This window comes from Drosophila sulfurigaster, chromosome X (genome assembly GCF_023558435.1).
Source record: "Drosophila sulfurigaster albostrigata strain 15112-1811.04 chromosome X, ASM2355843v2, whole genome shotgun sequence".
In the NCBI taxonomy this organism is placed as follows: Eukaryota; Metazoa; Arthropoda; class Insecta; order Diptera; family Drosophilidae; genus Drosophila; species Drosophila sulfurigaster.
The window spans coordinates 4,720,223-4,737,264 of record NC_084885.1 but is presented as its reverse complement, the minus strand read 5'-3'; the positions used below and the strand labels follow the sequence as shown (position 1 = coordinate 4,737,264).

Sequence of the window (17,042 nt, the reverse complement as noted above, 5' to 3'; positions counted from 1 at the left end):
GGCCGTCAGCTAGTTGTCTCGCTCTGACGCACGCCATGTGCATGCGAAGGGGAAATTTTTGTGTTTGCCATTGAGCAGCGCAACGCTGCGACGCTGTATGGATGTGAGTGCGAGTGTGTGAGTGAGCGCGCATGCGATTCGTACAATGCTAAGGGGTAGGCCAGACGCCAGCAGCAACCTCAGCAGCAGCAGCAGCCGTAGCAGCAGCAGCAGTGAGCGAGGCGACAGCAGGCAGCATCAGGTATCGGGAACTCGTGTCTCTCGTATTTCGTGTGTACCGGTTCAGTTTGTGCTTGGCTGTGTGTTTCGCCTTTGCCTTGCCATTCGTTCGCGCTCGCTCTGCCCGTCGCAGTCGCTGTCGTCGCAGTCGCTGTCGCCGTCGTCGCTGTCGTCGTCGTCGTCGTGTGTGTGCCTGGTCGCTTCGTTGATATTGCTGCTGCCGTCGCCGTTTTCAGTTTTTGTTTGACGTTCGCGTGGTGCGCTCGCATGTTGCGGCCCGTTATCGTTATCAACAACACAGACATCGATACGATATTTTGCCGTTCACGTTCACGTTGACGTTACCGTTACCGTTACTGTTACTCTGTTACACTGTTTCATCGTCGTCATTCCGAAAGACGTTGTCAATAACAAAAATCCGTAAGCGTTAGCGTAACGAAACCAAAATAAAGCGCTTAATAAAACGCATTAACAAAACGTTTCCTTTGAGAACACGAACCGAACAGCTGATAAAACCGCTAACCCGTTGCTACCCGTTGCCACCCGCTAACCCGTTCACCCGTTTCACCGATCGACCGCCGTCGCGTTGCGCGTCCTCCGCCATCTTCCTCCATTCTCTATTGCAAATTTGGAGTGTGTGTGGGGAATAATTCCTGAATTTGTTTGTCGCGTTTCGCGTTTCGAATTTTTTTGGGAGCACACAACGAATTTGTTGCCAAAGTTTTTTTCAAGTGAGTTTTGCTCTAGCCGAGGAATACGACATGCAATACTAAAAAAATAAAAGAAAAGAAAGCAAAGTAAATCAATGCAAAAGCCAAAGCAAAAGAAAAGCAATGAAATAAAGCTCTCTTCGAGTGGATTAAACGCAAACGAAGTATAGTAGTTGAAGTAGAAGAAGAAGCAGTACAAGTTAACAACAAATGCACAAAAAAGTTCACACACCTGTCAAACAAATAATAACAACAACAACAACAACAAACGACAAATTCAAATCAAATACAAAGTAAAGTTGAAGCAGACAAAGCAGTTGAAGAACCAGAAGGAGAAGGAGAAGCAGAAACAGAAACAGAAACAGAAGCGAAAGCACAAGCACAAGCAAAAGAAGAAGACGAAGCTGTCGCGTGTTTTGCCGCCGGCAAACGACACAGCAACAACAACAACAACACACGTGCTCCACATCTCTTCATATCCATCTCATTCTCTGCCCTTCTTTCCCCCACCCCGTTGCACCCAAAAAAAAAAACGAAACACATCTCTTTAGCTCCTGCTGCCTCTGTCTCGCTCACACTGTTTTACTTGCCTGTGCTTTGCGTGTGTGAGTGTGTGTTTGTGTGTGAGAGCACGTGAGTGCGTAAGTGTGCGTGTGTGTGTGTGCGAATTATCATCGCCATCGCCATCGTCATCGTTATCGATATCGCCATCATAATCATCGTCATCGCCAAGGCAGGACAACAACGTCATCAGCAGCTGCGTTATCATCATCGCCGCGACGATTATCATCTCGCCCCCCAGCTACGAAATATTCGACAACAAAATTCTCACCGAGGCATCCAAAGCGCCCCTCAGGGCTGTCGCGCTGGCGTCATTTCTGGGCGACGGTTTTGCCGCCCTCGGTAGCCGAGCACCTCCCGTCAAGGATCTAATGGCATTCGGCGCTGTCCTGCACACAAATCAGCACAATATAGGTGAGTCCCTCCCTCTTCTTCCCCCTTTTAAGCTGCGATCAGCAATCACAGTTCACAAATCTACTCTGAACTTGTCAAGTATTTTTGATGAGCGGATTTATCCAGATCGGTGTCGATCTTTTTTAAGAAAATGCTTTTTTTATCAAGCTGAATTTGCAAAGTCTAAAAGAAATTATCTTAGTCGATCCTCTCAAATCTAGAAAGAAGTTTTCGTTGTCAGATATTGAAGTCAAATTCTAAAAACAAAACTCTTTAGTTACATATGTTACTTGTAAAGAATTTCTGATGAGCGGATTTCTCCAGATCTGTGTCGATCTTTTTTATGAAAATGCTTTTTTTATCAAGCTGAATTTTCAAACACTCTAAGGAGAAATTATCTTAGTCGATCCTTTCAAATCTAGAAAGAAGTTTTCGTTGTCAGATATTGAATTCAAATACTAAAAAAAATCTCTTTTTTTTGCTGTTTTTAGCAAGCTGAATTTTTAAATTATACAAAAGAAATTATCTTAGTCGATCCTCTCAAATCAAGAAAGAAGTTTTCGTTATCAGATATTGAATTCAAATTCTAAAATAAAACTCTTTAGTTACATATGTTGCTAAAATAATCAATTATTTTACGGTTTTTTTATAAAGCTGAATTTTCAAATTCCAAAAAGAATTTCTCGTTGTCGATCCTCTCAAATCAACAAAAAGAAATGAAAGTTTCTGCAGATCCTAAAAAATCTTCTTAGGTATGCTGCTAAAATGATAAAATTGAATATATTGTTTTTTGTCAAGCTACGTTTTTAAATTTGAAAAGAAATTTTCTTTGACGCTCGTCTCAAATCTAAAAAGAAACTTTTGTCTTGAATTCAAATCCTAAAAAAAACTTCTTAGCTATGTGGCTAAAATGTTGAATTCATTTTGTTGTGTACAGAAAATTATTATTTTAAAAAATAATATGTATTAGCTACTTAACATTGGTGGCAATCATTTTAAATGAAAGGAATAAGGTTAACGTAATTTATAATAGCAAATTTATGATATAAATACTTCCATCTCTTCTGTATCCTTTAATAAAGTGGAAGAGCTTAATGTTTTCTTTATTTCATTTTATTGAATACAGTTGAAGACTTAAGATATTAAAGTATTTAACATGTTAAACCAAATGTTCTACAGTGAACAATAAAAAAATAAACCTAACTAGGAATGAGATCTTTTTCCAAAATTAATTTTGTTTTATAGTGACATGTCACTATTCATTTTATTTTATCTAAGCGATAGATGTATTTGTGGTATACATTTTTCCATTAAATTTGTAAACTTCAAAAATTACTAAATATCTGTTCAATTTTTGTATAATACAAAATTAATTAAAAGTAGACATTTCATGGACAAAATAATAATAATAATCATAATATTCCATGTAGTTACTTATTGCTTTAAATCAAAGATCTGTTTCGAATAGTTTTCCCATAAAGATATCCATCAAAAACTTGTGATTTAAATTCACGCTTAAAGTTTTCTGTATCGCTCTGAAGAGAAATATATTTTAAATACTTTTTTCAGTTGACTTTAGGCCTAGTCCAGTAGAATATGCGTTGAACTGCATTTGTGCAAATGCTTGCAAATTGTTGCTTCAGTCGAACAGCAGATGGAATAGAATGAGGAGAAGGAGGAGACGGGAGGAATGGGGGAGGCATGGGTTAAGTCCAGAGCGGACAAAATTTTGCGCAAAGTTTGTCTACTTTGGGCTAAAGCATGAAGTAAAGTTTTGCACTTTTGAACTTGCTGCAGGGTCGCAGCAGTCACCCTGCCACGCCCCCTCATCCTCCTTTTTACCTCCCACCAACCCTAACAGAGTTCACTCTACTCTACTCTCTCTCTCTCTCTCTCTCTCTCTCTTTCTCTCTCTGTCTCTCATTCTTCTGCTGGCTTTCTGTCTTTTTCCTTTTGCGCCCATTTTGTGCGCTTTGCAAGTTTTTGTGTTCGCCTGGCAAAAAGTTTGCTTCGACTTGTCAAAACTTTTCTTGTTGTTCTCTGTTGTTGTTGTTGTTGTTGCTGTTGTTGTTGCAGTTTGTTTGACTGCTTTGCTTTTGTTTTATTTCATTTGCTCTCATGTCAAATTTTCACTTTTGCTGACTGTTTAATGTCAGCCAAAAAAACAAAACACAACAACAGCAAAAAAAACGCAGCCAAAAACTTTTGATTTTGTTGCCCAGTTGACGGCAGCTCCCTTTTCTCTCCCCTCTCTCTCTCTCTCTCTCTACCCTTCTCTCTCACGCTCTGCTCCAATTTCTACAACCCTTTTGGCTGCGTCTCCTTGACGGGATCTGCTTTTGGCCAAATGGCCAACAAATTGCGTCAACAAATTTGTTAACCTGCTGATTTGTGCATGCACTTCAGCAAATGGGACTCAAAGCGGCCCATAAAACTGCCGACTTGCAACTTGCAACTTGCCAGTTGCCAGTTGCCAGTTGCCCGTTGCACGCTGTCCGTTGCAAGTTGCAGCAGCAAGAGCAGCAGCAGCCTGGACAGCTTGCAACTGCCGACTTGCAAGTTGGCAACTTGGCAGCTGACGACTCATAAATTTCGAGCTCAGCTCGGACAGGCGTTGCAGCAATGTGTAGGCTGTTGAAGGGGGCGTGCCACCGGGGTCCCAGAAGTCAAAAGTCAAAGCTGTCAACGGCATGGGCTCGCCCAGCACTGTGCGGGGCATGTGGCATGCAAGGGGCATCAGGAGGTGGCACATAGAACAAAGCGCAGCCAAAAGTCATAAAACATTTGCAGCCTGTATTTCTCGTCAATTTTTGTATAGTACTTTTTGTTGTTGTATCTTGCGGTTGCATCTTTTCAATTTTGTTGTTGCCGTTGCACAGCAGCAGCAGCAACAGCAGCAGCAACAGCAGCAGCAGCAACAAAAGCGCAGCAACGCCTTTAACAAAGTTCGCCTGCTGTTCATCAACATTTATGACTGTCCTGAGCTCTGCTCAAAGTGCTGATGATGATCACGACAACGATGATGATGACCATGATGATGATGATGATGATGAGAGTGGCGAGTGTGCAACTGCAACTGCAACTGCCTGGAAGCTTCAAAAGCTGCCACAAGGCACATGCAACAATATTTGCGGCCTCAAGTCAATGCGCTTCCAAGTACGTCAACATTTTTTATGCGCCATTTTCTTCATCATTTTTACGGTCAACAGTTGCTCAAGTCGCTTTACGAGCAACATCAGCAACAGCAACAGCAGCAGCAACATGAACAGCAGCAACTATTGCTTGTAGAATAGACAAAAAGCGAATGCTGAAAGTCAGTTCTATGGCTTTTTTTTTTTTTGTTTTGCTTTTTTGCGCTCAGCTCCATTGATTTATTGAGCAAAAAGCGTAGCCGGCAGCCGCTGCCGCGTTTAGCCTGAAGAATTACTAAATACGCCCGAGGGTCCAACGTTTGTTAGATGGCCACAATGGGCGTGGCTCCAACTATAAATTAGCCAGCATAATGAGCCGTTGAGATGCAAAACTCCAACATTACAGCAGCAAAACAAAAGATCTCCTCTTTTCTCTCCCTTTTGACCCCTCCCCCACCCTCAAACTGCAATTCCCAACAAACCAAAAACTCTTACCTCTGGGTGGCCAAATAAAAAATTACAACTGAACAATAGAGGAATTACAGCTGTGGGAAAGATTTAGAAAGTTTCCAACGAGGATCGCAATTTAAAGTGTAATTAAGCAAATCCTTAGCATTAGTGAGAAAAGTAATTGGCAATAAAAAAGTATCTACAACTATGAATTCTTAATGTTGGTTTCCTTGATGGAAGACAAATAGTTCTTATAGTTCAGTATATCTACAAAATTTGGAAATTTACAATTTTACAACTTTTGCGCACAAATTCTTATGAAAAATAGTTTTTATTTTATTTATTCGTGTTATAAAAAAATATCAAGTAAGAAATCTAAGATACCTGCTACACATTTTCAATAAAAACGCATTCTAAAAATATGCCAAATATACTAACAATATACCAACATCTACATTTGATATATTGATATAGTATTGCGTACCAAGTAAGAAATCTAAGATTCCTGCTTCTCATTTTCTATAAAAACACACTCTAAAAATATACCAAAAATACTAAAAATATACCATTATCTATATTTGATATATTGGTATAGTATTGCGTTCAAAATATACCATGGGCTGCAAAATATACATAAATATACCATAAATTTCTTATGATTAATTATTATTTAATTTACTCATGTTATAAAAAATACCAAGTAAGAAATCTAAGAAATCTACCTTTCAATAAAAACACATTCTAAAAATATACCAAAATTGTGTGAAAAATACTAAAAATATACCATTATTTATATTTGGTATATTGGTATAGTATTACGTTAAAAACATACTATACAGTGCAAAATATACAAAAAAATATATCACAAAGTTCTTATGAAAAATAATTATTCATTTTTTGTATAAATTTTTTAAATATGTTTATAATAAAGCTAATAACTCAATATGATATCGAACAGAGATTTGCAGTAAAAATAATAACAACTTAATTCATACAGAATTCAAAATCCATTTTGAGAACAATCTTGCACTTTACTTTCTAAATACATTTGAAATTCGAAACAAAATTTCGATGAAATTCCCAAAAATGTTTGTTTACTATTTGCTTGCCATATTCTTTATGCAAACAAATACGAGCTCTTTGAACCAAATGCAAAAAATTGAAATCGATTTGTTTTACAAATATTTTGTCACTAAACAAAATCTTTATGATGATTGATTCAGTTCGATTTGTGTTTTTTTGTCTCGTAACTTGATTCGATTCGATTCGAAAACTGTTTATTTTATGAAACTTGTTTGATTGATCAACGCTCTCGGTGGAGTAAGTAAATAAGTGAATAAATCATTGACGAGTTATTATTGGGTAGCCAAAAGCTACCGATCTGTGTCTTTGAGTGAAAACTATTGAGAAGCTTCAAGCTTTTGGGCCACGAAATGTTATTTGTGGCCCGTTTGTCAGGAATTGAATATATCTTTTGACCTGTCTCGCTGTCTCGCAGCCCTGATATGCAAGTTATGGGGCCCCCAACTGTTGGGAACTTTTCCAACTTTGTGCAGGCGGCATTCAGAGTTGATGAGTAGCGAGGGGGCATAGGGGGGACCCTTAGTTGGCCTGGCCTATGCCACGACTTTGGCCACATAGGACGACGCTTTGGGGCCGACGTCGTCGCCTGTCTTTTTTTTCGCTTTTTTTTAGTTTTAGTTTTGTGTTGCTTTTTGCTTAGCAGTTTAGCTTGAAGCTGAAATAGTAATTCACATTGAATGGCTGTTGTTGGTGTTGTTGTTGTTGTTGTTGTGTTCTGGTTTCAGTGCTCTGTTGGCTCTTTTATGATTTCTTTGCCGTTTTACGATTATTTTAAAGCTGTCAATAGTCAACGTGTGAGATAATTTATACGCCATAAATTTCAGTGCAAGCAACTCGAGCTCTCGAGCTCTCGACTTTGACTTCGACAGCGACTTTTGCAGCAAAGCAAAGCAACGCAAAAAAAAAAAAAACTACTCTAAACTGAAACTGAAACAGAAACAGAAATGAAATAAAAGCGCAGACAGTTTTCAGCGGAAAGTCCACGAAATGGATTCACTAGGCAACAATTCTCACTCGCTCCGCGGGGTTTATTTTACTTTTTTTTTTTTTTTATTTTGTTTTTAGGCGGGGGCTTTCAACATCATCAACAGGTTCTATTGCGCTTTTTTTGTTGTTGCTTTTATTTTAGTTTTATTTTTACTTTTGTTGTTGTTGTTGTTGTCTGTGACCATTTCGGTTTGGCCCACAATTCATTTGTGTAGCTTATCGCCTTTTTGGCTTGATTTACTGCCCCGGCAGCAACAACAATAACAACAACAACAACAGGCAACAGGTTGTTGTACACTTGTCCAATGAAAAACTAAAAAATAGTATAGAAATTAGTTGAGCTGAAATAAAAATAATTGTTTAATTAGAACTTACTAGTGAGCATTTATTTCCAGCATTATTTATTTTTATTTGTATTTATTTACAATTGTTGTTGCTGCTGTTGCTGTTGCTGCTGGTTGTGAAACTCTTCCGCCTCAAAACGGTAGCTGAAGCCTCAGGAATTGATTTATAACCAAAAGAGATTCGCAAAGCAGAGAACAACAGACAACAACAAGTCATAAAACACAAAAAAACACAACACAACGAAACAGAAACAGAAAAAAAACACAACCAATAAAAACGAGCAACAATTTGTAGCGAGTTTCCAATTGAGCCACTTGACGTGCTCTCACGCAGCAGCTTAGCTCAGCTCAGTCGAGAGGAGTTTTGGGGTCTGAGGGTTGGGGAGTTGTGGTAATGACCTTTAACCCAATGTCCAAGTCGAAGTCAGGACCGCGCTCAAAAAAAAAAAAAACAGGCAAAGAGATGTCTTTTCGGGCTCTGCTCGTTCGGCTGGAACCAACGCGGCGCAAGAAAAACGATCGCGCCGCAGATGACCGCAGCTAAATGCGATTAGTTCCGAGTGCTCCGACTGCTCTGACAGCAGCCACAACCACAGATACATTTACAGATACAGATACAGTCACACACACACACACACACACACATACAAACTCGCAGTCGCAGTCACAGCAATAACAGCAACCATCAACAGCAGCAGCCACCTCACAAATTTGTCGATTGCCACATATGCAATCTATAATCGTTGACCAAAGATAATTACAGTTCTCTTTCCCATAAATTGAAATTCTTATCTTGTAATATCGAATGTTAATTACATTTTTATTTGTGCTTTAATTGTTCTACATTCAAGTAGAAGGATCTTCATTCAATCTTCTGTGTGTATCCCAAAAAAAAATCTTTTCAAAATATATTTCTTCTTTAGAATCAGATTTCTTTCCTATACAAAAATCCAAAATTGAAATTCTTATCTTGCAATGATTCTCTTTTATAAAAAAATGAATGTAAAATGTTTTTTTTTTTTCTTTGATTGCTCTACATTCAAGTAGAAGGATCTTCATTCAATCTTCTGTGTGTCTTTCTATAAAATTGTATAAAAATATATTAATCTGCAGACGAAATTCTTCTATAAGAATTAGCTGCAATTTGAAAATTGAAGTTTTTATAATTTTTAAATTGAATCATTATGTTTTTTTACTATTCAATAAAGTAAAATTAAAAAGAGGACTTCAACCAATTCAAACTGATTTTTATGTACTACGGGGTCTTAGTTGCTTTGGCTGACAATCTAGTATATTTTGCACTTTATGGTATATTTTGAATACAGTAACTATCCAAATATACCAAATATAAATGTTGGCGTATATTTAGTATTTTTCTGGTATGTTATTTTGGTATATTTTAAAATTAATACTGCTACCCATTTTAAATAAAAGCAAAACAGTTTTATTTAAAATGGGTAGCGAGTATCTTTCAGTCGAGCACACTCAACTGTAGAGTTAGAAAACTTGTTTATTTTGCTGTTCTTCTAAAATTGTTAAATCGCTTTAATGCTCTATGCGTTAATTACTTTTTTAAAGCAAATGCTCAGTACCCAGTAAGGTTTCATATTTAAAATTTGAAATTGATAATTTGTATTACATTTCAAAGAAATTGATATTTCTAGTTTGCTCAATTTCAAAAATGAAACACAAATTATAGCGTAACTTTATAATATAATAAAAATAATATAATAATGAAGTTTCATATTTAAAATTTGACATTTCATAAAATGATATATCTAGTTTGCTCACTTTAAAAAAATGAAACATAAATTATTGCGTAACTTTTTGTCGCCTGCACCGAGTTCAATACGAATGTCTTTCTTTCTCCTTTGCTCCCACACACGCATCAACTGAGTGTATGTGTGTGTGTGTGTGTGCGTGTGTTTGGGCAATCCGCTGTTGCAAGTGAAGCGTTGCAGACGGTGCGGGCGTCTCTGTGAACCGCGGGCTCATGGCTCATATCATCAATAACCGAAAAACGCTCAACATAATGATGCGTGTAATGTTGCTGCTGTCGCTGCGATCGCTGTTGCTGTTGTTGTTGTTGTCGATCGCAACGTGCAGCGGCAACACCTTCACCCTAGTTCGCTCTCTCTCTCTCGCTCTTACTCTGTCTGCATCTCTTTTTGTTGCCGTGAAGAGAAGTTGCCTTTTGTTTGCCGCTTCGATCTCAATGAGCGGCAATTTGTTATGCGTTTTTATTGTGCGTTTATTAATTTGATTATGGCTGCATTATAAACTCACCGGCAAATGGTATTTATAGCTATTGCCCTCTGTTCGCCCAAACGACAACGACAGCGACAACGAGAACAACGACGACAACAAACGACAACGACAACGACAACATGTTGCCGGCGTGTCAGCAGCAACATGTTGCCTGGCCGGCGCCTTCACATCATCAGCACCATCAGCAGCAAACAACTTAAGGCACGTTTTTACTTTTTAATGCTCATATGCAAATTAATTAATCAAAATCGCGCGCATACACGTGTCTTGCTGTTGTTGTTGCTGTTGTTGTTGTTGGCAAACCATTTGCGGCAAAACATCAAAACGCAGCGCAAACAACAACAAAATACATGAATGTAGATGTATATGAAAATAAAGAAGAAGCAGCGGGCGGCAATCGCCGCCGCCGTCACTTTAAGAGGAGCGAATATGTGAAATTTGTTTGGCAACGAACCGAATCGAATTGCAGCGCAACGAATCGTTACTATCGCTCTCTCTCTCTCTCTCTCTCTCTCGCTCTCGCTCTGTCTCTTTCTTTGCGAACCAATCGGAACGGAATGGAACGAAACGAAACGGAACCGATCCAATCCGAACCGCACTCAAAGCTAAATGCCAAGGTAGCAAAGCTTTACCGCAACCGAACCGAACCAAACGACAGTGAAAGCTTTTGGTTAGAGCTTTTTGCTTCAAGGCGATCATAATTGGGCAAGCTATTCAGAACTGTTCCGAGTTGGGTTCCAAAATCAATTTTTCAATATATATGTATATAATAATTGTTCAAAATATTATAAAATTTGGTTAAATTTGAAAATATTTCAAAATTTTTAATTAACATTAATTATATCATTGAGTTCCATAGTGAATTTTATAATGTTGTGTTTCTATGGAATATGAAATATTCATTAAGAAAATAGTTATTATAAAAAAAGATATGTAAAATCTTCATTCAATGCTATTATTCTAAATATATCGAAATACATGTGAATGTTGTACAAAATAATAATAATAGTAAGTGTAGTTTAAAAATAATTTCTAGAACAACATAATATTATGGTTAGAAGCAACTTAAGTTTTTAGACAATTGATATTACAAAATCGAGAATCGCTTTTCGAATATTTCCAGCTTCAATTTAAAATACCTCACAGTTTCCTTTGGAATTATTTCGTAAACCATAATTCAAATTAAAAAGAAAATACTTCAGATCTTAGATACATAAATTTTAATTTTTTGTAAATAAAATTTTTAATATTATATTCAACAATTCGAGTACACTCGACTAAGTGAGATACTCGCTTCCCATTTTGAATAAAACTAAATCACTGCGGTATTAATTTTCAATTATGCCAAATACCAACGGCTATATTTGGTATATTGATAAGTACTATATCAAAACATACCAAATTTTTTAGGTTATTTCATTACCTATATAAATTTGAATTATTCTAAACAATATTTGTTATATTATAGTCAACAATTCAGAAGAGAATAAACTGTAAAATTTGTTTGCTACATCTGACATTTGTAATAAGGGCGACTTCACAAGTTCGTAGTCTATATTCAAAGCATTTGATAAGAATAGATTCTGCCTCGGAAAAGCAGTAAACGAGCAAAGGGCAGAAAAGAGAAAGAGAGTCAACAACAATAAACCTCGAACAGTTTTGCAGCATAATGAAGAGTGCTTATGCAACATAGACTGTATATAGAGGGATAGAGGGGGGCGCAAATGTTTCGAATAGATTGGCTAATCGGAAATCTGCAAATCGGTAAATCTGTAAATCAGAATTGTGAAATCCGAGACCTCTCGCCTGGGACCAGTTAACGGATGCACAACATTTTGCGGGCTTTATCGCTGCCAGGGGAAGATTTACAGAGCGAGTTGCTGTCGCTGATGTTGCTATTGCTGTTGCTGCTGTTGCTGTTGCTGTTGCTGATGCTGATGCTGTTGTCGCGATAAGCGTGCGCTTCAGTTGACTTTGCCACCCCAAAAAAGAATGTGCCCCTGTTTGGGTTCAGTTCGGGTTTTCTTTTTTGAGCTACGTGCAGTCGCATTCAAGGTTAATGCTTTGTCACAAAATCGCTCGACTGAACCCAGGCGATGGGCGATAAGAAATTTGGTGCTCTTTTACAGTATTTCCCCAACATTTCCACAACATTCTTTTTCCTGTTTAACTTTGGGCGAAAGTCAGCAAAGCGAATGCTGAAATCGGAGCAGCGCATAAATTGCGCTTATCACTGACTATGCGGCAGCTTATGAAGCTAATGGTCCGCCTCCTTCTGCTTCTGCTTCTGCTTGTGATAAAACTTGGCCAAAGTTTTGAGGTCAACCAGAGGGGAGAAATACTTGGTATATGTGTACATATATATATCTCATATATGTATATTTGTAGAGTGAAGTGGAGAGCATTTTCATTTGAAATATCATTTGCTGTCAAAATCACATAACAAATTTCCACATGTTGTTTATTATTAATTGCATTGCAAACGGTGCAACACACACAGCTCTGTGGTGCAATGATTGTGCGAGTGGTAGGGGGAGGGTTTAAGGGCAGCAGGACACACGGACAGATGGTCTGAAGGGGGGTAGGGGGTAGGTTAAAGCAATAAATTTGCAAAATTAATGTGAAAACCAATTAAAAGACATTGATAGTCAAAGCGCAGATGACAAAGACAAACCAAGAGAACGATAGAGAGAGACGGAGAGAGAGAGAGAGAGAGAGAGAGGAAGAGGAGGAAGTGAAAACTTTGCATAATAATTAGAATATATGCATAATATTATGTTACCAAGAAAATCAACTGCAAACAGTTAACAAATCAAAGTAAATTACAAGCACATGTGGCAAGTGCGGCAGCATGTGTGTGTGTGTGCGTGTGTGTGTGTGTGTGTGGCATTTGTGGCATGTTGCAATTGCAGTTGCCATCCCCCTCCATCCCCCTCGAACCAAACGAAAAATAACTGCTCTCGAGCATACGCTTTATTTGGCACACAACTTTAAACCTTTAATCGCATTAAACGCTGCCAAAGTCACTGAGCAAAGCAGCGCGCGACGTGCGTGGAAAGCGGGGTGGTGAAGTGGGGAGGTGGTGTAGGGAGGGGGTGTGTGGGTGGGCATCTGCAGTGTCTGCCACATTAAATATTGAAAAATGCAAATTTACAAATACATAAATTTTAAATGAATCGCCAACACCAAAAGCATTTAAAATCAATCAATGAAGCTGCCACAGCAACAGCACAATACAAAGGCCTAGCCATATATAGTATATATATATATATATATATATATATATATGTTATATATATATATCTGCACATCAATACACACATAAATGTACATATATAGATTGAGCCGCTGGGCAATGTCAAAGCGACCACATCAAATGTTGGCCTCAGTTAACTGCTGCACAGCAGCCTCAGAGTTGAGAGAGTGTGCGAGTGTGTACACGTGTGTGTGTGTGTGCGTGTGTGTGTGTGTGTATTTTCTGATAAAAGGGTATAGGCTGTTCTCCATTGATATTAACAAAATAAACAAGCAACGTCAGCGAACGTCAGTCGCACCACAAAAATACCCTGCAACAGGCAGCTGGCAAAAGGGGATGACAGACATCTCTCTCTCTCTCTCTCTCTCTCTGTGTGCGTGTGTGTTGAGGAGGGTATGGGGGACAGGTGGGGAGACACGGTCATGTTGTGCGCGCGTTTCACATGTTTCACACGTCAGCCGTCGGTTGGCGTCTGCGGCTGTGGCTTTTCTCCTCTGCTCTGCTCTGCTCTGCTTTTTATTCTGCGTATTTTCATTTTTTTGTTTGGCACAGACATTGCACAAATATTGCGAATTGTTTCAACTGGATTTTGAGTGCGAATCAACTGCCAAATCATTGGCAATGGCTCAAGAAAAACGCGACACACGCAATTGCCTATGAAGAACATTAAGTATACGTAATTGTTGAATGCTAAATTTACGCCAATGATTATTAACTTACTTAATATATTTCTAAAATTACTTTTGCAAGAATTTAAACTTAGAAAAATACTTAGAATTGTTTAGTCACTAAAATAATTCCCTTCAAATTATTCAACAAATTTACACTAAAGCAAAGAATTTAGGATTAACGAATTTAAATCTAGTCTAAGCAAGTTTTTTGGTGATTTCACAACAAATTTTGGTAATTTTCTAAAATGACTTTTGCATTAATTTGCCTACTTTAAGGTTAAAATATTTTCTTTAAAATTATTAAAGTAATCAACATTATTTTACTAATGTTTAGGTTTTAATAATTCGTTAATCAAGTTAAGTAAATTTAAGCAAGTTTTTATTTTATTCCTTTAAAATTTTGCCTAATTTTCTAAAATGACTTTCGCATTAATTTGCGTTTAGAAAAATGTCAAGTTTGTGGGTCAAATATAACCCTTATTAAATTTAAAGTTTTTTTCTATATTTTTACTTAATCTAAAATCTAGTTTAAGCAGGATTTGTTTTACAAATTTCTTTAAATTTTTTTCCAATTTTAAAAATTACTTTTATGGGAATTTGTTATGCAAATATTAAACTTTTCGTAGATCAAACAATTCTCGAATAAATTATCAAATTTCTTAATAAAAGTTGTGTAAAATTGAGGCTTTGGTTAATGAATTCAAGTTTAGTCTAAGCTAGTTTTATTTTATACACTTTTTTTTTTAAATTTGTGTAATATTCTGAAATTACTTTGATGAATAGTGAATGGATTAAATAGTTCTTTTTTATAGTAAACAAGTGCTTCGAATATTTTAACACAGTTCCTAGGTTAAATATTTTCCGAATAGTTCTTGAATGAAACAAGATTTTCTACAGAATTTATTTAACAACTTTGTAAGAAATTCATTACTTAGAATATCACAACAATTATATGGAAATTTCTAAAAGAAATCTTGCTTCATTAGGCTACGCTTTACTTAAGTAAATCTTGCTTCGACTTGCACTAAATGCTGAAAATAAACTTTACTTTCGTCAGTGGCATGTGAGAGGTCGCTTGGTCTCAGCTCTGTGGCTATTTGGGCATATCTTGAGCAGCAGCCATAAAAAGAATACACACATACAATACAATATATCAAACTTTTGCTGCAAAGAATGAAAGAAACAATGAAAGCTTGAGTTTGAGTGGGCGTTTGCTTTTGGGGGTGGTTGACATAAAAACAGGGTGGATGGTGGCAAACACACACAGTTCAGAGTGGAGTGGAGTTCAGTTCAGTTCAGTTCAGTTGAGTTCAGTTCGGTTTGGTTCGGTTGACTACAGGATAGGACAGGAGCACATCACTCATACGCTAAGGCTTATCATTGGCTATCTGTCTGCTGACAAACACAACACAGAGAAGGAGGAGGAGAAGGAGGAGGAATGTGACACGAACTGTGGCGAGACACGAGTATTGTCAGCCGAGTATTGTGCACCACCCAAAACAACAACAGCAAAAAAAACAGTAGAGAAAAAAGCCAGGAGTTGGAGGTCGAATGTTCGCGCTCGCTCGCACTTTGTCAGTGGCTGTGTGTTTGATATGGAAAAACCTCTGGAGCCTATAAAAAGAAAAGACAGAAAGAAAAATAAAAATCTGTGCGTCCTGACGACAATGTTGATGACGATGGCTGCCAGACTGATGACTATGAAGATGAGAATGAGAATGAGGAATCAGCATGTGAATGCGAATGCGAATGCGAATGAGAAACTCGACTGTGGATGGCAATGGAAATGAAAATGGAAATGTTAATGACCATGTTGACTGGCTGATCAGGCAGCACACAAGCAATAAGCAGCTTTTGACGCAACATTTTCGCAAAAAAGGAAAACTTGCAACCTGCTGAGCTGAGCCTCTCTAGAGAGAAAATGATATCCAGCAGGCAGGCAGGCAGGCAGGCAGGCAAAAAGAAAAGCGAAAGAAAAACGACAGAAAAACAAAAGCGTCTTCAATGCCAAATAAAGAATTTGCAACTGTGTGAGAGAGAGAGAGTGAGCGAGACTCCTTCTCCCCTCTCTTGGTGTCTCTTTCTATCTCCTTGTGTTCCCATCTCGCTTGCTCTTCTGCTTGCTATCTCTCCGTCTCCATGCGCTTCTCTTTCTCTGTCGCTTTTGTTAGCCGGCCTTTCCCTTGTGCTGTCTCACATTCGCATTTTGCAACGCAACATGAATTTTAATACAAAGCAACAACAACAGCAACGATGGGAGGAAGAAAACAAACTTGTTCGTGCATTGAGCTGCCCACAAGGGGGGTGTGGCAAGCGGCAAGTGGCAAGTGGCAGTGGCAAGACGGTTGGATGGGCATGGCCAGATATAAGGCAACTGATAGGCAAACAGCGATAGCTGCAGATACTTTTATTTTATTTCATTTTACTTTACTTTACTTTTTTTCTCTCTCTCGTTTATTTTTTTTTTTTTGGTTTTGCTGTGCTTGGCACAGGACTCAATGTGGTATAAGGAGTGGCAGCAGGGTGAAGGGAGAGGTAAGGGAGGGGGAAGTGGGGTAGCCGCCTCTGGTTTTGGTTTTGGAAATATAATGGCAAAGTAAACAGTTTCGCGATGGGGACGACGATGGCGATGGCTTCTGTGTATCCAGCCTGGCACACACACACACACACACACACATACACACTGCAGTCCACCTACCCCTCCTGCTGCTCCCCCTCCACTCGGCTGCCTTCACACATCAACAAAGCAGAGCCACTTTCATGTCGTTCTGTGCGCTTGTGTATCTAGCAGATACTTTATATGCATGAGTTACAGAAAAAGAGGCGTATTTTGTATCTTGTGTGCGCATAAAATAAAAGCACCAACAGCAACACCAGCAACAACAACAAGCAGATTGTGTGTGTTGCAAAATATAAATATAAAATTTACATGGCCAAAATGGCTGAAGCGCATTTAAAGTTGCGCCAAC

General features: G+C 38.1%; 1 protein-coding gene across 3 annotated transcripts in view; it reads left to right on the top strand.

Moving 5' to 3' along the window:
- The first annotated feature begins 260 nt into the window (after positions 1 to 260).
- The window catches only part of LOC133849271 (LIM/homeobox protein Lhx5), a 71,336-nt gene continuing 54,554 nt past the window's right edge, over positions 261 to 17,042 (top strand). Inside the window, exon 1 of one of the 3 annotated variants that reach the window (XM_062285221.1) lies at positions 261 to 1,904. In XM_062285221.1, the coding sequence (XP_062141205.1) occupies positions 1,862 to 1,904 (43 nt within the window). In that variant the 5' untranslated portion in view covers positions 261 to 1,861. The remainder of the gene's footprint in view (positions 1,905 to 17,042) is intronic. The other 2 variants (XM_062285220.1, XM_062285219.1) reach the window with 2 other exon arrangements.